Source organism: Gymnogyps californianus, chromosome 17 (assembly GCF_018139145.2).
Source record: "Gymnogyps californianus isolate 813 chromosome 17, ASM1813914v2, whole genome shotgun sequence".
In the NCBI taxonomy this organism is placed as follows: Eukaryota; Metazoa; Chordata; class Aves; order Accipitriformes; family Cathartidae; genus Gymnogyps; species Gymnogyps californianus.
Window position 1 is genome coordinate 6799370 of NC_059487.1, and position 23065 is coordinate 6822434.

The 23065-nt window shown below is 50.9% G+C and overlaps 1 protein-coding gene across 1 annotated transcript; it reads right to left on the bottom strand.

Moving 5' to 3' along the window:
• Positions 1-5733: 5733 nt before the first annotated feature.
• Positions 5734-14727, bottom strand: LOC127023440 (thyrotropin-releasing hormone receptor-like). The gene is made up of 2 exons (XM_050907555.1): positions 13942-14727; positions 5734-6114 (listed from the first exon to the last, which is right to left on the bottom strand). Exons 1-2 carry the CDS (start codon positions 14725-14727, stop codon positions 5734-5736), a joined length of 1167 nt encoding a protein of 388 aa, XP_050763512.1.
• Between the last annotated feature and the right edge of the window lie 8338 nt (positions 14728-23065).

Below are 23065 nucleotides of genomic sequence, written 5' to 3' on the forward strand. Positions count from 1 at the left end.
TAGCAACTCCAGTGAAACATTTTCCCATGCCTGGTCATGGCTTAGCCCCCAGCCGCGGCTCTGAAAGCGCTGGCTTTCCCCTCCCGCCTGGCCAAGCCAAGGGCACGCCATGCCTGGCTCGGGGCTGGCAGCAAGGGGCCCCGCGATGGCCGCCCTCTCCTGTCCTCTTCTGCCAGAAACGCTGGCACTGCATGGCTGGAAAAAGTTGCTTTTATTTTATTTCCTCTGAGCAGCCACCCACACTGTGACTGCGAGGACGGACAGGATCAGCCAGCACTGGAGAACAATGGGCCCTCACTGACCATCTCAAAATCATATTAGCACTGGGACCACCCCAGGACCTTCTCCTTGAGAGGGGAAAGCTTTTAAAGGCTTCCTGGCTTGTGGCTTCAGGCATTCCCTTTTGGAGGAGCAGCGAGCAGCCGCTGGTGCGCTCGCAGCAACCCCTGTCTCTATAGAAATGGCACACTCAGAGCACAACTCACAAGGTGATTATTAAAGAAAATTCATCAGTTGTTATAAAACACAGATTGTCCTTAATACTTCTGCCCATCACCCATGGCACAGGGGACCTGTGGCATTGCAGTCACATTCCCTCCCTCAGACGATAGCTGGGAAAGTGCCTGATTTGGGGCACGGGCAATGCCAGCGATGCCCTCCCATCGGAGTCTGCATTTAGACCCTGGCAGAGCAGAAATGTGCAGGGCTGGTTAACTGCTAAACTGAGGGTATTTTAGTAAATTAGAGTCAGTCCTGCAGGACTGGCAAGCTTCGATCCGCTGTGCATCACAGCACGCTCCCCAAAATGGATGCATTGGTTTGAAGAGTGCTGAGGAGCAACCTCCAAGCGAGCGAAGAGAGGAGGCAGGTCCCGGGGCAGTGCTGGCTAAAGAGCCCTCCAGAGGCCTTGGGAAACACGAATTGCAAAATAAACAAATAACTGCTGAGTGATTACATTAATATTGCTGTAGGACTATCCCCCAGGCTTTATTAGCAGTTCCTTAATTGGGGCCTGGTTGAACTAATTAGTTCAAAGAAGCAGCCGGGGGCCAGACCAGATTGAAAAGGTGCTGTATCTAATTCATTCCCTAATGTGTGGTCCAACCTCTCTTGTGGCTCTGAAAAAATTAAGCAGTTGCTCAGCATCCTCTTCAGTGACCTGAGTATTACTAATTTAAAGGTACCACTATTTTAATTTTAGTAATGTGCTCTGTGCAGGATTGTACCACAGAGTGGAAGCCAACCTCTAATAGCCTGCTCTGGTTGCAGGGAGGTGCTGGGTGCCCTCGTGGTCTTTTTGTCCCTTTTTCAGGGAACTGCTGGTGTTTTGTGGGTCACTCTCTACCGTGGCCCTGGGGTGGTCTGGCTCCCAGGGCACTGGCCAGGATTGTAGGGGAGAGGGTCTCCCAAAGAGCCATCAGCACGGCCACGCTCTCCTCCAGCGCAGGCTGGCGTGGATGCCCAATTTCCCCCCTGAAAGTACCTTTTCCACCACCCAAATCTAGAGACAAGGTAAGAAGACAACCTGACTGGGGCTTAAACTGAAGGTTTTGGTAAGTTATTTAAACTTCTGTGTTTTGCAGGAGTAAATAACCCTTGCTGGGGACCCATCCGTGCACTGCATAGAGGCGATTACTGTGTGGCCTCTGTTACCAATGTGTTGTGACCAGCCAGATTCAGGTAAACATGCTGGACACGGTGTCTCGTACACTGGATGTCTCTGATGAATGCTGTGAGCTTCAGCCAACCTGTGGTTCTCCCAGTCCATAAACCTCACTCATCCCTCTCCCACCAGCCGTTCCCCAAGCTGCTGCCTCCTCCGTCCTGCTCTGCACTGCTCACAAATTCATCCCCCCTCCCCGGGGCTCTGTGGCAGTTCTCCTGCCAGGGGACTGGTTTGTTGTGTAATTGAAGAAAGGAGATGGCATTTTACCAGGTCAACAAGCACTGGAAGGGCTTTAATTAAGAAACTAACAGGTTAGATCAAATTGAGGAGCAGCTTCAATGTGGTAGGAGTAGTAGATTCTCTATATTTGGTGGCATATTTATAAACTCGCAGCCTATGTTCATGCTGTTGAGAGTAAATAAATGCTGAGGGTAAAATGCAGCTTCAGACGTTACAAGCAGGGTGGGGTGTTGCAGGGTACAAGGTAATCCAGGCTCAAGCTTTAAGGGGGCTCTGATTTCTTATAAGGAATTAAGGTTTTTATTCAGACCCTGGATATCCAGAGGAAGTTACAGTGATGAGTTATTTCTTTTAATTCCTTTCTGCTGGTGATTTATTTCCCAACAGCACGCAGCTGCCTGTTCTCTCAACCAGCATCTCCTTAACAAGCAGAGTGCTGACCTTCCACCTCCACTTCCACCTAAAACTCTCTCAAATCCTCCTAACGTGTCAGAATACGTGTGAGGAGAAGGAGCGGGAACTCATTCCTCATCTACAGAGTTTAATTCTCTGGTGCATTTGCTGGAAATCTCGTGGTGCCGGGGGAATTTATCTGCTAATTACTTCTCAAAAAATAACAAAGGGTCACGCAGTACTTGGCAGATAAGGGCAGAAAGGGGAGAAGAGAACTGGGTTTTAATTGAATCCCAAGTATGTTGAACAAAAATTTCAGAACTATCAATTAGCTGTTGGCCTGGGGCTGAAATTTAATTAAGAGAATAGTGCTTTTAGGATGTCTCGGTCTCTGTCCCGGGGAGAAAAGCATAAAGAGGAACAGTGACGACTGGAAATGTGATTGGGAGGTGGAAAAGATCCTGCTGGAGATGCTTCAGAGTTGAGCTGCTACTTGGGTTCGCAGAGATCAAGACTGTCTGTCAAACTGCACATCCCATGCCTGAGAAATGCCTTAGGTCGGATGCAGGTGGGTTTCCAAGCTCAGGCAGTAAATGATCATCCCACGTGGCCTCAGGGCAAAGCTGGCTTTCCTGCTGCTCTCTGCGCCCACAGCCCCAGGGTGAAGGGCTGGGGATGTGGGACAGCCCGTCCCCAAGGAGATGCTGCCTGTGCTTGATGCCCCGGGGAGGCACCATCCTCCATAGCTCCCCAGCCCTGCAGCACCGAGGGCAGCTGGGCTCTGCTTTGCTGCCCTGATCTAGTTACCGTACCAAAGCAAACAGCACGGGGTTGCAGAGTCCCAGTCTCAGCTCTTCCTCCTCTCCAACCCCACCATGCTTACAGGGTGTTACCAATTTACTGTACTGCTAAGAAAGGTTAATTTGCTCCTCTCTTCCTTCCTTGCCATCTCACATCCTGTTATAGCTGTACAGGTTAGTTGGCTGGAGAGCAGGGAGGGAAAGAGGAGAGGAGAGGAGAGGATGGGATGCTGCTCACTGTGTGACTCTGGCTGTCGGGGCTGGCTGTGGCTTGTGTGCACCCAAAGGTGCCTGCGAGCTCAGGGCCCCGTGCCCCAGGGAGCTGCAAGCCACAGTTGGCTGTGAAGATGAAGAAAATTAATTCCTGTGCTGGCTAGACAGGGCATGGAGTGGCTTAAGGAGAAGAAGCTGTTATGTTTTGAGGAGATAACTCTGACCCATTGGAAGAAGAACTCATTAGCACAAGAGCCCAGCTTAGCTCTGGGCTATGCAATAAGTTGTTCCTGTTACAATGCAATAAGTTGTTCCTGGGCCTCAACCCAGCCCCTGTAAGAGCTGACGCATCTGAAGGTAAGAGCTGACACGTCCAAACCTCAGCCCTGGATTTTGCCACATCCAGGGGACCAGCAGCCGCCCCAGGGCTCCCCTTCCTCTGCCTCCGCCTTACCTGTGCGTTACTTCAAGGCACCCTGGTCCTTACTGCTCTGGTTTGTCTGGAGGTGCTTTTATCAATGGCTTGTTCTGAGCTGCTAAGGAAAAATCTGTTCTAAGGGGAAAAAAAGTCTGTACTAGAGAAGAGATTGTTACAAGCAAATGGTTTCATTTCCTATTTCTTTTGCTAAATGGAACAATTTTCTCACATCGTAGCAAAATCAATTCAATTTTCTTCAAGAAGCAAATTGCAAATCTCTGTGCAGAACTTCCTTAACAACAAAAAAGAGGAACTTTGTTCCTAAATTCCCAATATACACAAAAGCACAAAAATGGCATGAATCCTTAAATTCCAAACCCACACCGTTTTAAATAATTGCAAAAAACAATGTTCTCTTCCCTCATCCTACAGTTATTCTGGGGGCAAAGCAGATAGATAGTTTAATAACTCACAATATAATAATCATACATGCAAAGCCACCTTACACCAAAATGAAATAGGTCCTGAACAGTTCCTGACACATCAGTGGGAGGTGAGGTCTTGTTCTGACTTGCCCAGGGAAGTGATTTCCCATAGATGCAGAATGGTTACTTAATGTCTTGTGCTCTGAAAAATATCACACAAATATTTTCCAAAGAAGTGGATGCAAAATTCTAAGATCTTTTAACAGTATAGTTTGGTAAAAAACAGCGTTGACTAGTGAGGCTGAATTGGCCGTTCAAAGAATTTTTTACAGTCACTTGAGGGTTACTGGTGGCTGACACTTGTTTTACTTGGCAGAAGCCTTAGCGTTTGGCTCGTGTAATCTTTTTCATTTTACTCCTAGTCCAGATAGTCTCTTACAAGTCTGGGGCAAGTGTCCTTGGGCTGGTTTCTTGGATATTCTTCAGGTTATGAATATCCATTTTGCTCACAAGATGATAGCAGCGATGAGTATTGTTAATGTCTTATGGTCAGTGTGTCACTTATCACAAAACACTTGATGGACTTTCACAAATTATCCTCAGGAAATAAGAGAATTGCTTCACCTGCCATCGAAATGCAACTGTAGCTGGGACAGAGAGCAATGCTTCTCGACAGTACGCAGCTACACCACACTGAGGCTTACAGGAGAAGGCTACGGTATCCAGCTGAAGGAACTAGAGGAATTTGGACTGAAAAGGTAAAATTATCCAAAAGAAGCTCATACCATAATGTTGGAAGTACTACTGTTACCTTAGGGAACACTCATTATTAGTTTGTTCATTTTTCTGTAACAAATCCAACTGGTCTGGACCTTGGGTTTATGTGCTACCAGCACTGCAATATTTCCAGAAGCATGAGGTGAGATTCATGACACCCAACTTCAGTTATTCCTAACGTAGGAGTCGCCACCTGAGAGAGTTCCTTTACAGTCAATGGACAGAAATAGTCACATCTCGGGAGGCATTCATCTCCTCAGTAGGTATGCGTGTTCCTCAGAGGACTATGCTGAGATGAGAGGAGCCGCCTCCTGGAAGTGCCTAATTGTCCCTATTAACTCTAAAAGGACTCTAGAGGAGCAGCTCACATGAGTTGTCCGTGTTATAGGCATGTAAATTTGGGTAGGTGAATCTCACCCTATATGAAAACTGGTCCAGCAGAAAGAGGTTTTTTTTTTCTTTGAATGCCGTTCTCTTCCTGGATTTCCTTTCAATGCTGTGGCCCAACTCAACAAACAATTGCACTTGCACATAACACAGAATGGCGTTGCACTGCTATATTTAACTACAGATTCTTTAAAGGTGCTAAACATTGACCTGTGCCTAACACTTCACCAAACAAGAATAAATTAGCGTTAAGGAAAAGCAAATTAATTTGCCTCTAAGAATCTGTTTCGTTAAATGCCCTGGAGAGGTATTAAGCTTGCTGCAATGCCAAAGCAATTTCTGTTGGCGCTTTCCCAACACAGTGCATACAGCCGCATAGCTCCCACTGCCTGCGTCGTTTCAGGGTCCCAGGGTTTATTTGGCAGGCTTGTTCTTCTTTGCAGGTGCAGGGAGACTGTTCAGATCTTCTTGTTCGGTGACGTTGTGATCGGAGCTGTCATGAGAATAGTCCTTCATAACGCTGTAGTACACCGGGGCAGCGTACGGCGCGGGGTTCTCAGCACCCTTCTCTTCGCACTTGCACAACTTCCTGAAGGCAGCCCTGAACTTCTGTGACATGAGGTTGTAGATGATGGGGTTGATGGCACTGTTCAGGTAGATGCACATGCGGCAGAAGAGAAGGAACCAGATATTCAGGTACGGAGGGTCCATGAAGGAGTTCACCACCACCAGTGTACGATAAGGCATCCACAGAAGGGCGAAGAGGACCACCACGACAGCCAGCATTTTGGTCACCTTGCCAGTGGGGATATGCAAAAAGAGAAATAGTCAGAGGATGCTAAATCTCCAGCAGAGCTTTCCCACCTGGAGAACTGGTGCAGACAGCTAATTCAGTCTACATATTGCTTATATCTCTCTTTAAGCATTTAAAATAGGCACCCAAGCCATGGGGCTATTCCTCTCAGAATCCTTTTTGTTCATGAAACAATCTTGCATAAATAAACCCCTTAAATGATAGGTTTTCACCTACCATTGAAAAGCCTTTAAAACTCTTTAGGACAAGCATCCACCAGCGTGGAAATGGGCTGGGAAAATCATGGGAATTTCTGTACCAGAAAGCAAATCTGAAAATTGTACATAACAATAAATCAATGGGGAAAACAACTTGTGCAAAAGTGGCGACCTAAGTTTTGGGGGTGCCTTGGGGTATATCTCAACTCCCTGCCTAGGATCTCCTGGTTTCCTACGCCAGCTATATTGTTCCAGGGAATAGGCTTCTGGTACAGAGCAGCACTGGGAACAGAGGAGACTGTCTGGAGTTTTACACAAATTCCTACTTGTGCTGATGTGGGAGTTACTTAGCTAATTGGTATGGGCTATTTTAATTTGCAGCACACTAGGGAAGTACTACATTAACATATTAGAAACAAGAAGATATTGAGAATTCAGAAGTGAGCAGTAATTGCCCTCAGCTCAACTCAAGCTTGTTTAAGAAAATGGGGGGTTCTACTGAAACCCCAGTGAGCCTAATGATTTCAACAGCTATTTCTGGTAGGTGACAATCATCCTCCAACAAATACTTGCAGAATACACATGTCCCCAAGGAGGAAAGTATGAGTAAACACTGATGCCGCACGCATATTAAGGCAGTGGCATTTCAAACGTCAGAAAGGGAGTTGTGCAATGACTCCAGTTCTCGATATGGAAATAAGCACTTAGATCACATTCACAGTCTCTCAGCTTTTCTTGGAGTGCTGTTTTTACTTTGTCACAAGCAACTATGCTTTCCTGTAATGCTGTGAGTAGAAATCGGGGGTGTTTGGTAGTGGCAACAAAACTTTCCCTACAAGAAAGGGACTATTGTCAAGCTGAGGCCAAAATGGAAGTGTTTTGCTGTGTGTGGTTTAATGGGAATGTGAGGACACTTCCCAGAATAAGATCTTGCAGTGATACAGTGAGTGCTGAGGCTGTTCCTAAGGCTGCAGCATGTTTGCTGCCACAGTTTGTTGCCTTTTGGGAAAGATATGAGAGATTGTACAAGTTGTGTCAGTGAAAGGTAGCTTCAGAGCTTTTCAATGCCTTTTGCAAGGGCTGGCTGGATCCAGAAGAGCGAGAGCCATCTCACAAGCTTTTAGTTTCAAGCCACCCTATCTAGTGTGCAACTGCTAGGGTGATAATCTGGTTTATAGAAATACTCCTGAACAGATAGGCTGGGAGTGGACAGAAGCTGCTTGGCACACAGCTGACCATGATCAAAATCTCTACGTACCAGCATGGTTGTAGCCGCTGCCTCCGCCGAGGCTGGCAGGGCAATCCAGGCTCGGCCACCCCTTGCCAAAGGAAGGAGTGTCCTGACAGCAGTCGTGAGACAGTATCGCTGTGATCTGCACCGCAAGACCTGGGAACCGAGAACTCCAAGCTATCAGATCAGTCCAGGAAGGAGCAGATCTTGCTTCAACACCATATGCCACCTGAGGAGTGCATATGGATGGGACCCGTGTTCTCTACTGTTCTAAGCACCTTTATAGCAAATAGACACGGCAGCGATGGAGCATTCAGCCAGCCTGCTGCCTTCCACAGACTTGCTTCTCAGGTTTGCAGAGAGAATTGCTTTTGCCATATTTTTGATGCATCTGAGGTTGATTTCCCGAGAACCTGAATGAAGTTGATCTGAACAAAACTGTGCAAATAGCTGAATCCTACAGCAAAATGCAACCAACTCCTCAGTTTAAGTGATCCTAAGTACCATTTCAGTCAGAATTTAATTCCCCTCTACTAAGCAGTTTATTCCTCCTGGGAGATGAGGGCAGGCTCTGTGCTTTTCCATCCCATGCAGAGACTGAACATGTCCCCGTCCTGCCTGGAAGGCTCCATGTTAAAGGGCTGTCTTCGGGGTAAGGTTGGTGGGAGTCTTTCCATCAACTTCAGCAGTCCTAGGCAGCAGGATTGCTGCAACATGTGTCCTGGGAAAGCGAAATACCACACCTCTGCAGGTCCTCACTGAGACACAGGCACTCCTCACTCAGTGGTTGTCTTAGTTCTTGAGATGCAAAGTTACCCCCCGCAGGGCTGGGGAGAATAAATCCCTGAGCTTTTATACACTTAGCTCTGCTCTCTGGCAGGTGTCTCTTCTGGCCAGGAGGTTTCTGTACGGCTGAAATGTCTCCTTTAAAGCTAGCACATTAATACTGCTCATGTGCTGTCTCCTGAGACTGAAACATCTCTGGCTTTTCGACTGTTGTAACTCTGCCTTGTTTTACTGTTCAGAAACCCACGATGGCTGTGAACAGTGATCTGAACTCTGCACCCGAGTGACAACACCAGGGGGAGTGTATCCTAATAAGGCTGAAAAGTAAGCTCATTCCGGTCCGTTCTGAGACTGAAAGAACTGTAGTCTGGAAAAGAACCAGTGATTCATCTGCTTTTTAGCCATAACTGCCCCTGCTTTTCAGCTGGTTGTTACAGAAATGCCGGCAGTGCCAGTGAGCGCTCGCCCAGCTCCCACCCAAGCAAGCTCCCAACACCTCCCTCCAGACCGCAGAAGACCACAAAGTGCTGTCATCCAAAGAGCGCTTCCTGCTACGCGTCCTACAGCCCTGTGAAAAAGCTGTCTTTGTCCCGGGAGGGGAAACCGGCTGGAAACAGCACCATGAGGATTTATTACCTCCGTCTCACTAAATGCCTTCGTTGCTCCCCAAGAGCGCTGCATCCAGACCACAGGCTGGGACAGGCAGCTCTGCCCTGAGCTTGCTGTAAGATTGAAATTTGCCTTTTAAAGCCATCCGTCCGTACAGACTCTGTTCTGGGTGCGACTTTAGCAAAGTTGTGTCAACACAGGATGTCTCCTCTGGATAAAACCTAACGGTCTATCCCAAATTCACTCTTATATCTCCATTGTGGGGAAAGAAATCTCCAGCATCATCTGCATGGCTGAAATGTGTTTCCATGCCTTTCCTCACTCTGCCTTGCTGAGGCAAGTGACTATAGCACACTTGAGGTGCTCTGAACTTACTTCTGGTGCTCATGTGGAAAATGAACATAATCAGCACTGAGAAGAGCTTGGGACATTTATCCCTAACTGGAGTAGTCCTGAATTATGGCCCCAAAAAACCAGCTGCACCCAAAAAAGCCAGAGCTTTGCTGTAGCCTCAAAGCCTCCCTCAGGGAAGCACCAGCTCAGGGACAACAATTTTTCTGACAAGTGTTTTGCAACAACTCTGCAAAGGAGCTATAAAGGAGCTATGGATAGAAGCAAGACAAGGGTTTGTAGACAGAAGGGGATGTTTTACTAGAATAGCTAGTATTTAGCTGAAAACCACTTCTGAGCACGTAAGCCAGTGTTGTTGCTGGATGGCCAAGGATATCTGCTGTACAGACCCCTGATTGCATCCTGGGTCCCTATGCCAAAGCTAAAGGGCAGCTCACCTTCCACTGGGCACCTCCGTGGGCCAAGCCCAGTGTAACTCCCAGAGCAAACCCACACTGAGCATCCTTCTCACTCCGTACGAGGTGGTCGGCATCTTGCATCCCTGCACAGCCCTTCCAACCCATCCCCTCTCGCAGCGCTGCGTCCAGCCTCTGCCCCTGTCCCCGAGGCCACAGACGCTTCTCCCCAGCCAGTGTCACCCCTCCTTGTCCAGGCACCCTCACCCTGAGCTGCAGCATCCTTTTTTAGGAATCCCACTCCCTCTAGTGGTCCCTCTCCGGCAGGTGAAATACGTGCTTGGAGGTGGCTGGTGTTTGTACCTGTGGTGCTTTGCTTCTATAGGTGATAAATACTGCAAAACCTCACGCCTTGTGTTGTCCTGCTCTGGACGTATGTGTTCTAGAGGCACCAGTGAGGGAACAGCAGCGTCTTCATGCTCTGAAAAGCAAGCAGTGCAGCGCTGGGGCTGTGTGGGAGCACACAGTGAGAATTTTATTTCCAAACTCTGCATCTCCACAGCAAAACACTCCCAGCCATCCAGGCTCTTTAGAGTCAAGGGAGAAAAATTGGCACCTCTGGGGTAGCCCCTTTTGGGCATCTCCCAGGGGACTCTGGGCACGGGGCCTGGAAGAGCTGGTTCCCCTCTGACTGTGAAGAGAGGCCAGAGGACGAGTGCCGACATGGGTGCCTGTACCCTGGTCAGAGGGACCACCTGAGCTACACACACCCAACGCCTGCCCTCCCACCCCACTCTGCTCTCCTGGCCGAGAGATCCTCCGGGAGCTGAACCACCCTCACACCACTGGTCTGTGATGGGAATTTGGCAGATGCTTGTGCACCATCACCCCAACAAACTCAAAGGTGTTTGTGGGGTTGGGGTCCCGCTTCGCTGCATCACTGGGATGCAACCTGCTGTCTGCAGGGTCTTGTGAAGCTCTCGCTGCACATGTGAAGCTTGTCAGACAGCAACACTTGCTGTTTTGGACCAAACTTGCAAGCGTGATTTCTAATGATGTCTTTAGTGGTTTAGTCTACATGGCAATTGCATTTTAAAGAAGCTGCACTCTCACTTCAATTTTCCCCACTGGTAGCACATGCATCACTTTCACAGTCTCCTCATCAGCCTGTCAGATTGGAGACCACCAGCATTTGTTATTAGAGCAGTTTCCGATGCTGTGTCCTCACTTCTGATGCTCAGGACAAGACCCTTTACCAAGGGTCCCCATGGAAATTCCTGGTGACATTTCCAAGGACTGTCAGCACATCTCAGGAGAGCATGAGAGGTCGATGGCATTACCTGTCAGGCTGCCCTTTCCTTTCCACCCTGGCCACGGGTGATTAATGAGCAAGGAAACCGGCTTATGAGCTCCTCAGCCAGCATCAGCTATTGCAAAGCAGTGTCCAGTGGTCCAAGTTGAGATCCATCTGTGTTTCTTCTTTCTGTAAGTTTCCTCTGGTTTTGAGGGCAGTGATGCCACGGCTATCAGAAAATCAGAGAGGAAACCTTTCTTCTGGTGAAGATGACACAGGACACCGGTGTCCAGGCCTCTCCCTTTCAGGGCTCGTACCTTTCCATTGCACGGGGGCTTTTTGCTGTTGATTTCCTTGGAGGTGCACCTCACCTGGAGAGGACCACTCAGGTCCCTTCTGTGCCTCTCTCCCGCCTTTCCTAAAGCCAAGTTGATGGGATGTCCCATGGATCCAGGTGCTGGGTGTGCTATGGGGGCCGTAGCTCCCCTGGACTTTGCCCTGCCCCTTCACATGGGCACATGCACCTCTGTCTCTGTCACCCATGTGTCCCACTGTGGGGCCCCACTGGCCACAGGAATGCTCTCTTCTGCACTCACTTTTAAGCCCCTTCTCCTATCCAGCATCTCCATCTGCCAGCTCTGCTGGCATGAATGGATTCAGCTTTCTCACATTAAAATCCCTTTCTTAATGATCTGCCCATTCCCCAGTACTCAGCCCATGCTTCTCCTCTGCTCTGCCCCCACCGCCCCTCTGGGGTCCTGCACACTGCAACATCTCCTCAAAAATATCATTTTTGTGGCCCTGGCTGCCCCTGGTCAGGGAGGCAAATTGAAGGCAGAATCCAGTGATGACTCCTTGGGGTCTCTGGAGGCCTCTTTCCTCCCTGGGTTGTTGTTTTTTCCCTCATAACTAGATGCAGAATCATGACTCACTGCAGCTTCTGCTCCTCAATCCATTGCACTGCCAGCAAAAAGCTCTGGCTGGATTTCAGTGCTAAGGTAGATGCTCTGACAGGACCTGGGTTTGTTATGTTTGAAGCACTCCTGTACATGCTGTCTGAAACTCTCATCAAAATAGCTGTGGTTTTACTTGCCTTTGGTGCAGATAACTTATTTCTACACTGAACGTCCAGCAGATCAACCCCTCAGCAATGAATCAAATGGTTAAAGTTGAACTCCCAGATCCTGATTTTTCCCCTGATCCTGATTTTATGGATAATCATATAAATTTCCCTATGATTATATATAAAATTAAGCAATCATGTCCTATGCCATATCCAACTTGTGACAGATGTTTAAGGAAAAACCTGGATTGCAGCCACCTCTGGGGTGCAGCACTGCATCCATCTGACAGCCACCAACCCGTGTGTCAGCCACCTAGCCCACATGCCACCGCTGGCACAGCTGGGGTTTCTTCCTCCAACACTCTCAACACAGCTTGCTTTGAAGAGCTCCTGGTGTGAAATCAGAAGGAAGCATTCAAAAAAACATAGTTGGAAGCCCTGGGAAACTGCTTTACAATTTAAAAACTCAGTGCCATCTTTATTCCTAATGATGCCAGCTCTGTGATGTCAGGCCAGCCAGGGGAAGTCTAAGATATTTCAGGAGGTGATGATGATCTCGAGAAAACTCCGGTGTAACAGAAAAGAGAGCACAAGGTGTTTGCAGGAGCTGGAGCGCCTGTCATCCAGCTCCATCAGCCACTCGTCCTAATGATGCTGGAGTACGCTGTGTGCGGCACGGCCGCTCCACGGCACAGCACGGCGGGGGGAGCGGCAGAGCCCCTGCAGCGGCTGCTCTGGAAGGAGAGGTCCATCGACCTGCACCTTTAGGTACTGCCTTGTAATATCTAGAGACCTCGCTGCTGAACACCCTGCCCCAGGCTTACGTCAGGACTTGCTTTAAACCTTTCTGTGCTGGAGCAAAAGGGAGAAAAAGCTGAACTGGAAAGACTTAAAAGTTCATGAAGAAATACACGTTCTCTGGGCTGTTTGCTTCCCCTCTGCGACTGAATCATCTCTCCTGGGGAATGGAGGTTCCTGTGCAGGTCAGGCAATGAGATACTGAGTTGGATTTTCAAGGACTTTAAGACAGGCTGAAGCCTATTTCAGGCTGTCTGGAAATCAGGTCCTGCTCACTCAAAATCACAACAGAACTGGTGAGTTCAGGGACTTAAGCCAGACTCCCAGATTCAGCCCTTTCCTTTAAAATAGCCCATGTCTCTGCCTATGCAAAATTTGAAACCAGAATGGGATGGTCTCCTGCAAATGTCCAGCAAGCAGGCAAGAGTGCCCCATGTCCAGATGCTGACCTGTCCAAGGAGATGGGGCAAGAGACAGTAATTGTTCATGTGGACAGAGAAAGAGGAGGGACGAGGGCAAGAGGTGGGAGGAGGAGATGAGGAGCAAGCAGGCAGCTGAATGACAGAGGAGTCACTGAGAGGCAAACACACCACTGTGACACTGAGGTGCCTTCCCCAGCTGCAGGGACCTACGGGCTGCAGCCAGGGCTGGGCTCAGAGTGCAGGGGTTCACACCAGCTCTCCCCTCCCTTTGCTCCTCTAAATCTGAGGTCATCTGCCCAGGACCCTGCCTGGGAGGTGAGTCCTGCTGGCATAACATGACCCAGCACTCCCCTCCTCAGGGAGGCAATCAGTAATTAATTATCCAGCAAACACCCCTGCATTCCTCCCTCTCCCAAGTGATGCTGGAGCCCTGTCCTGCTCCGCCAAGCCCAGCCAAAGCAGGAGGAGCCCATCTGTGCTGCCAGACCCCAGCTGGGCTTGGGGCGGCTTCTGTGCAGCAAACCAACCCTCTCCACTCCCCCCACAAAGGGAAGCAAAATATTGGGGCACCCCATCCCCTGCCAGAATGCTCCTCAAAGCACTGAGCCTCTGACAGCTCTGCCTGCAGCCCAGCATGTCCCAGCCCGGTGGGGAGCCCCTACCTGCTTGCGGGAGCTCAGGGCCCCCTTGTTGCCCCGGCAGGAGAGCTTGAGGGAGCCGCCCTGGTGAATGGAGCCCAGGCAGGAGTGTTGTGGGGTCGCGGGCAGGGGGGTCATGAAGAGGATGCGGGCAATGAGGCCGTAGAGGACAGTTGCCAGCCCCAACGGGATGACGTAGAAGACAGCAAAATCCAAGAAGTAAATGGGCATGTAAAGGCTTCTGGAGACGCGGTAGCCACAGCTGACCTGTGTCCCATCCGAGAAGGTGACCTGGGTTGTGTCCACCAGGAAGAACCACATGAGGCAATAGAGGGAGGTGAAGAGCCACAGCGAGGAGATGATGCGCTTGGCACGGGACACGGTGCACAGGAGCTGCGCTTTGATGGCGTGGCAGATCGCGATGTAACGCTCCACCGTGAAGGCGGTGATGGACCAGGCAGAGATGTTGATGCCCAAGTACTGCAAATAGGTGATGCAGAGGCAGCCGGCGTAGCCGTACACCCAAGAAGCCACCACTTCCGAGATGTTGGGCAGCCCGGCCGCCAGCAGCACGATGAGGTCGGCCACCGCCAGGCTCACCAGGTAGCAGTTGGTGGGGGTCACCATGTGCTTGGTGCGCAGCACCACCAGCACCACCATCACGTTGCCCGCGATGCCCACCCCGCAGATGAGCAGCACCAGCAGGATGGTGACCACCTGCAGCTCCAGGGGCTGCCGGGGCATCTTGCCCAGGGTCTGGTTGCCGCTGCCGCCCAGCGCGGCTCCCGGGCTGGCCGAGCCGTTCTCCATCGGCCCCCCAAAGCTTTCCCCGGCGGAGCTCCGCGCACCCTGCGGCGGGGAGCGGGGAAAGGGGGGAGCCGAGAGCCTCGGCGCGGAGCCCCGCTGCCCCCCGCGCCCCCTCCCCTCCCTCCCGCCCGCCCCGGCTCCTCCCTCCTCTTTTTTTCCACGATTCACCCCAAGTCTTGCAGCCGCCCGGCTCCTTGCACCCACCTCCCCTGCAAACTCCCCCGCCGAGCCTCTGCCGGGAGGCGGGGAGCGGCCAGGACCCCACCAGCTCCCGGGACCCCCCGGGATGCTCCGGGACGCCCCAGCCCCGGGAACTACCCGGGACCGCCTAGGACCCCCGGCTCCCGGGACCCTCCAGGATCTCCCCCAGCCGCCGGGACCCCCAGGAACCACCAGGACCTCCCCAGGACCGCCCGCGACCCCCCTGGGCTACCCCAGCCCCCGGGACCCCCCAGCCGCCTCCCGCCCGCATCCCCCGCCTGCGCCCGCCGGGTCCTAGCGCACCGCTGAGCCGAAGAGGAGGAGGAGGAAGGAGCCCAGGCAGGGAATGGGGGTGGCAAGTTGGAGACCCCGGGGGCGGAGAGGCGCAGGGTCTGAGAGCACGCCAGCAACGAGTGGGTCCACTCCGGGACCCGGGACTGTGGGTGCCTTGTGTCCCCAGCCGAGCCACAGGCTGCACTGTCCCCCCCGGGCAAGGAGAGCTGAGAATGAAGGGTCCTTCCTTCCTCATCCTCAGGAGGATGGGACCAAGGCAATGCCACGGAGACCCATGGCCTTTCCCGTTTCCCTTGGGCTGGGGCAGAGGAGCTCCTTCCCTGGGGGTCATTAAACATGAGGTAGTGACCTCCTCATGTCATCTTTCCTACAGCCACGCCTGTCCCAAACAAGCACATCAGTGTCACTCCTTTGGGGAAAGGCTTACCCTGTCCTGGGCTGGGAGATCCCATATCTCCCCAACAATGAGGCTGGGATATCTAGTATCTCCCTGATGGTCAGGCTGGGAGATCCAGTATCTATCCGATGGTCAGGCTGGGAGATCGAGTATCTCCCTGATGGTCAGCAGTAGCCAGAATTTGCTGCCAGCTCCGTGCTTGCTCGTGATGTCTCTGCAGTCTGTCAGAAAATGCATTTTCAAATTGAAAGAGCAATTGTGTTTGCAAAGATAAAGTGCTAAGGGTCCCCTAACCTGTGGAGGAAAGGACAAGGGGAAAGCTCACTTTTTTATTAGATTAGATTTCAATTGGAGGCAGAGCTGACCCATTAATCCCAGACACTGAGGCACATATCCAAAATGTGAAGGATCATCCTGATGGTGGGTGAGTCAACTCCAGGGTTTCACAGGCAAATTTCTAAGCCTGGGCTCTCCGGGTGGATAAAATGTCTTTTGCCTCAGCTCTGTGCTTCTCTCCCAGGGAGCAGCAGTCTGCCCCAAGCTCTGGCTTGCTGTGACAAATAATATTTTCCCCTTTTCTCTGGGAAACATTATGCCTCCATCTGGCTCCACAGTCGGCAATCCTTGTAGTTTTTCACTCCCTCCTGTGACATTTCATTCACCTTTGGGTCAGTTATAAAGGACAAATATTCTCTTCTCTTTCCATTTGCTTTCCTTAGAGCTCTGCTGGCAGCCTGCACCAGGGCCTGCCCGTGCCCCAGCCAGCCTCGCACCTCTACCCTACAGCCCCGGGCCGGGGAGGCACGGCAGGTCCTGTCCCTGCCCTTGGAGACCTCCCCAGGCTACACTTTGCTCTAACTTTCCCCCTTTTTTTTAAATAGATGCACTTCAAAATCCCTCTAGAAATTACAGCTGTTTGACGATACTGTTTAGGCTGCATTCACCTACTTGAGTTGGTAGTCACCTCTTCAGGAGCCAGGCAATGCCCCCTTTAGTCATGCCGACAGCCCAAATTCCCCTGCTTCTCTCTCTTCGTTATCCTGCAGCCTCTCACCAGGAGCCTGCCACCCAAGCACTCGCACTCATGGCCGTTCCAGCATGCGTTAAAGAAACACCCATCACCTACCTCTGCGTAAGGACCAGTCTGATGGCATCCATCACACACTTTTTTGTGAGGCTCAGGGAGCTGTCAGGCAAAAGGCACTACTACAATTATCTGTAATAATCAACATCGCTGTCCCCTGGTAAGAACACAGCCTGGTTATTACGGGTGCAGCATCCTGGTTGCTTTATCCTGTGTCATTAGCAGAGCTGCAATACATTATCCCTCGCTGAAGTTGCCCCCTGGTCCCACTGTTGCTCCCATCTGCCTTGCCCCTTCTCCAAGCTGGAAAAATACCCTATTCCTGCATATTGCTCATTGTGGTCGGCACACAGTTATTTCAACAGACGGTAATCTGTCAGCGCCAGCAGCTCCCTGTGCTGCGTCTGGTTGTGATGGATACTGCCAGGAAACACCCAGGTCTGAGGATCGTGGTGGTCAGAAACCGGCCTCTGCTGCTGCATGACACTTGGAGTTAGTTGTGAAGCAGCACTTAACAGGAGATAAATGAGTATTGACATGATTTAATCTTATTGCATGTGTTTGTGGGCAGGACAGGGAGTGTGGGCATGTGTATTTACTCACATAATTCAAGGGTTTGCATATTCCACTGCTCTGGAGTGACTCTAACACAGACAGGCTTCCAGCGGTTCGTCAGGCTGCTGCTGTATTGTAGCAATGCTGGGGGTCCTTCGGATGCAGACCGTGGCAGAGACAGCTGAGGCCTCAGAAATACAATCATTAGTGCCTACTTTTCATGAGTTTATGGAAAACAATATTTATTTCAAATGGGGGGAAAGGGGGCATCTTTCCCCAAATATCTGCCCTTCCTCTCCTATTCCCCTTCCTCCTTCCTCTTTACAGAGGATTTGGGATTCTCTGTCCTGTAAATCCTGTCCTCCAACAAGCGGATGGACTGGCTGGGAGGTGGAGGTGTTCACAGCGTCGCCCCAAGGCAGAAGACCCCCCTGTCCCCAGGATATGGCCATACCTTGGCCAAAACCTCCCTGCTCTGCAGGAGCGCAGTGTGACTCTCCCGCTTGGGTTCGTGCCCAACAGGGTGCTCCGCTTCCAAGCACAATTTCACTGTGATAAAAGCTCCCGCAGGTTTTTAGAAAGACACCAAAAGAGGTATACAGAAATCCCAAGCACCAAAAGACGAGTCCTTGCGTCTAATAAATTCAGCTCTGAGGGGACGGGCACTTGCGGGACATCCACATCCTTGGCTCTCTCTGCTTTTCATTGGGATTTGAGACCTTTCAGTCCCTTGAGATCTCTCAGCTGAGCAGGAGCAGAGCTGAAAATGAGACCCAGCTTCCAACTTAGTCCTCTGCTTAAATCGTGAGATGATGTTTCCCCTTTCCTCACCTTTATTTGATGCATCGAGGCACTAGATGTGGCATTCAGCAGCATCCAGTGGCCGCACAGCCCCGCAGAGCCCCGAATCTGATGCCTGTCTGTTAACAATCCTGCAAGCCCTGCATTGTGCCCAGTAGCAGAGCAGCCGTTCCAGACGGGCAAAGACCTTATTCCTGGCACATCCCTGACTGCAAAACACGGGTGGGCGAGCTGCCAGCGTGGTGACACTGCGCGTGGGAGGGGAGAAGGCACAAACCCTGCGTAAACGTCCTGAGGGGAACTTGGGGTTCATCTGCTTCCTCAAACCCATTCCAGGAATTGGCTTTGTGGGATCAGGAAACAAAAATAAAACAAACTCCCACAGAGACTGGAGAAAGTTTTTGTTTTGGTTCAAACCTGGAACATTGTGTAGGATCGTTGCGGATAATTATTTCCCTTTGTGGCACTGACAATTCAGTAGTTATTAGCACAGTGATAACAACGGCATTAAATCATCTGACTGAAGCAGCTCCTCCTGCCCGAGTCCCTGAGCTAATCTGTGTGTCCATCGCAAGGCTGGGGCTGAGGGGGGCTATCTATGCCCAATACACACACCTGGGTGAGATTTCCTACACGTTGTCAAAACAGTGAGGTTTACTGTGACGACTGGTTAACATTTCCCATTACAGACTCCTTCAGTAGCTATAACATTCAGGATGTGACTGACGCGTGTATTTAAGATGAGACCAACCAGCTTGGTACTTATATAAAATATTTTCTTCCAGCTTGACTTAAATCCAAATATTTTGATGATGAAGACATTGATTCTTTTAACTAAAATTTCATGTTAGGTCCTTTTAACATACTTCTGCATTTCCTTCTCCACGGGCGGCCTCCAGTCGCCATCCTCTGTGAATATCTGCCATCACCCACTGCCTGAAACATCAGGAAAGAGAGGTCTTAATTTTCCTAGGGGTTCCCAAATGGGAATGGCCGTGTCCCTGGGCACTGACTGTGGTGGGGCTTCTTCTGCGAAGGGGTGGCTGTGCAGCCCCACGGCTGGGTTAGCAGCACTGCACCCGGGCTGGGTGCTCAGGAAGTTCAGCGCCAGCTTCAGTATCTCCCTGTGCTCCTTGTGCAGCTCATTCCTCTCACTCAGCCTCGCTGGGCAGCTCATTTAGTCCTATGGACACAAAAGACCTCTGAGGCTTCGCATATTTAATAAACAAAGCTGGGAGAAAGTGATCCTCTTTCTTACCCAAATCTGTGATAAACATCTCTCCATTCTCTGGTGCTTCATAACCTACAAATATTAAACCCATAAAACTTCTGCTGTTAGAGCTGGGGCACAGAGGCTGCGTCCGCATAGTGCCTGTGAACGTGGAGAAGCTGAATCACAGAAGCCACAAGTGGTTTGGGGGGGCTGGGTTACAGGATTTGGGGCCCTGGGGAGCTGCCAAATTTTGAATTGTGAGTGATAGCGGGGAAGTGGTTCCCACCTCTGCACCTCTGCAGCTCAGCATGGAGCGGGCAGGAAGGTGCTCAGCAGCTCTGCAAAGCCGCCTGAGGGCTGACAAGTGCTATTAGAGACGGGGTATGAGTCAGTCTGTTAAAAGCAGCAGTTATTGCTCGCTCAGAAAGACAAAGGAGGGAGAACTTCTGTCAAAATTGCCTTCACCTGTTCCAGAGTGACAGCCTCGAAGCAAATCGCTTTGGGGCTTTATGAGTTAATGCCCTCAGAGATCAAACCCAAGCAAAGAGGCAGCTGTCAAGGAATGAAAAAGATGCAAAATCGAGCTGGGTATGTGCTACACGCACATAAAAATGAACTAGCTGGTGGTTTTCTAATGATTCCTGCGAGGAGGGAAGCATCCTTGGAGGGATGCAGCTCCTGGAGAGCCCCACAGAGACCAGCTCACAGACCTGGGCTGCATCACATCTGTGCCAATGATGTGGAAGGGAACAGCATATGGTCCCTCTGGAAAACCTTGTGGATGAAAAGAAGACTGAGGGAATGGAAAAAGATTAAGAGGAAGGCAGTGATACAGTTTTCTGTGGATGAAAACCAGTTCAGGCTTGCATACAACGAAGAATATCGTTAGGTTCTTAGATCCAGGAACGGGGCAGGCAGCACCTCCCGCGGGGGCAGCGGGTGCCTGACGGATGGACGGGAAAACCGGCCTGGTGGTGCCAGGCTTAAGGAGCTCTGACCACTTATTGTAGCACCAAGCTCGAGGCAATGCTGTCATGGGGAAATGATGTTTCCCCAGCCCCAAATGAGGGCAGGGATGGTTTGTTATTTCCAGGCTCAGTGAGCACAGGCAGCTCTGCGGGTCGTCTCAGGCTCCTCTCTTCCCTGCCTGGCCGGCACAGAGTTGCCTTCTGGCTTTTGGGTAGTTTTCTCTCTGGTTTGTATAATCTCTTCTAAAGATATTCTGTGAAATCTATGATAAACCATCTTGGAAATGCCTTCGGGGCACAGAGGAACTTGGTGATTTTTCTTCAGCTAATAAGTATAATTTGAGCTTTTAAAGAAAGCAAAGTGAGGCCACTTTCACAAACTGGGGGGGAGGAAATCCCTTCTCCCCTCCCCTGCTTCCCTGCTGTGTTCAGACCCTGAGTCCTCAAGGAAAAAGCTGCTCACTGTGCAGAGATTAGCAAACAGATGAAAACAGATATTGCAAATGAGGAGCTTGGCCAGGGCCAGCCGTTCCCGAGCCTCTCGCCGGTGGCAGGTACCCGAAACGGCTCACGCCAGATATTTGCAGTGGTTCAGCTCCGTGGCAAAGCTCCCTGCAGAGCCACAGCTGGGGCATGAGCACATGGGGATGGGAAAGTTTCGGCTCTGCTTCCCACCCCTCCCCAGCTCCAGTGTAAAAACCTGAATTTCTGAAGCAGGGAGCTGCTGCCAGAGTAAATTGTCCCACTGGTGGCACGGGCGATGGGGAGCAGACTTCAGGAGGTGTCCTGCCAACAGCGCTAGGCTTTGCCCGCTGAAGAATAAAAAGGCAAGAATTTTTAATACAATAATAGGTGATATTTGCTGATCTTTCCCCAGAAATAACACCACAGGTTCATTGCAAAACTGGATTCATCCCCTGGAGCCTGAAGGAAGGAGGTAACCCGTTACCCCTCAGAGCAGCGACCATGTCACCTTCTCTCGGCCAGCATTATGCAGTTGGCTTTTAATCAAAATACTGCACAGATGGACCAATGCAGCAGTTGTTCACTGATGCAGGAGAGTATGAGGAGGTCAGCTTTGGGTCACAGGGGTAAATTTTTAATAACAAAGGAGGAATGAGGCTGCTCTTCTTTGGAGCCATAAGTGTGATAGACGTTGCCTCCCTGTGCCGCAGGCTCAGTCCCCCATGTCCAGCAGCTGCCTTGTACAGCCAGGAGCATCCCAAATTAAGTCATCATTTCTGAGTATACCTTATTTGTGAACTGTCCCTATTAACATTTTAATAGGTACATCCTTCAGACTCTGTTCCAAGTAGCTCCTGGAAGGGCTGAGCTCTCAGATATGCAGCCTGAATAGTAAAAAAAAATCACTCTGCAGTAATACGCATTGGACTGATTTGATAAGTGCAATGAACAGAACTGCTGGGGATTTATGCAGCTCTGCAGAGAATAACGGTGTGGGAAAGGCTGCTTTGTGCAGCTCTTGGAGTGCCACTTTCCCCTCACTCTTAAACCCCTATTGCTGCAGGCGTTTGGCTTGAGCGAAGCCAAGCGAGCACGGGGCCCAGCGTGTCTTTACAAAGCTGGTGAAAACAAACGTTGTCGTGCTGCATGCCAAGGGATTCCCTGCCCTGCCTCACATCACCAGCAGCACTGGCTCTGGGCCAGCTGCAGGCACCTGGAGGCAATTCAGCCATGAGAGAAGGAGCCCAAAGTGCCCCTTCCCCTCCCGCCGAGCCCAGCACCCATGGCATCACCTGCACACCCTGAGGCCCCTCCAGGGCTCAAGGCATCGCCCACAGCATCGAGTCAGGGTTCACAACCCTTGCTACCACCGATAAGCTCTGCCGCCTGCTCCAGTGTGCCCAATCCACCAGGAATTCTGCCTGGGCGAGCAAAAAGCCAGAGGAGCAAGTGGAGGCGTTGGCTTTCAGGGCGGCACAATGAAGGGGAAGCCCCGAGAGTCCCGGTCTTTCCTGGGTCTCCCACTCAGTGCAGAAACTGATGGCTGTAAGAGGAAACTGTGGTTTGGGTAACAAAAGTTGAGCCTTTCCCAAAACCAGCAAGGCTTGAAGCCGTACTGAGTGTGAAAAATGACACATCTTCCGATATGCCTTTTGGGCACTGGCTGCGTCACATCCGATCTGAATCACCCAGCCCAGTGCTCATCCTGAGGACAACAAGCAGGGTGGGATATGCCTGGGGTAGGGACAAAACTAGGCAGTTCCCAAAAACAGTAATTAGGGTGGATGAGGTGCTGGAGGGGCATCCTGAGGGGGATAATAGCAGCGATAACACTGAGGGGAGACAAAAGCACTGCATGCAATATTATGAAAGAAGAAAACCCTGGCAGAATAATTACGCTGTAATTACGGGTTATTTCATATTCTGTGACATCTAAATGTCAACCTCGTAATGCTGTAACAACAAGCGCTTGGTACAGCACCACGCTGCACGCCTGATGAGGGCAGCCCCAGGAGAGGTGCAGCAGCCTTTAGCTCTGCTAACTAACCCTAACTCCTGCTCCCCTTCCACCCAGTGTGCAGAGCCACAACATGCATCAGGAGACACAAGGCCGCCCTCGCTTGGCGTCCAGGTCCAGGGGGTCATGCCAGGACTGGGGGGTCACACTGAGCAATGTGTCCGTCGCCTTTCCCAGCAGAAACGCCCGGGCAATGACAGTACATCCACCACGGGGGTGGCAAAACGCCCTGAGTCCTTAGTCAGTGCCGATGCAAATACCCAGGAACCCACTTGAACTGGTGTCCATAAAGTTCTCCATCATTGAACTCCATCACTGCACCCTGCCTAACTCTCTAGGGCATGAA

Bases quoted from the DNA above. Each gene is read 5' to 3' on its own strand.
- LOC127023440 (XM_050907555.1), bottom strand. From the start codon at position 14,727: ATGGAGAACGGCTCGGCCAGCCCGGGAGCCGCGCTGGGCGGCAGCGGC. The intron at 6,115-13,941 runs GTAGGGGCTCCC...CCCACTGGCAAG, and splicing joins CCCTGAGCTCCCGCAAGCAG to GTGACCAAAATGCTGGCTGT.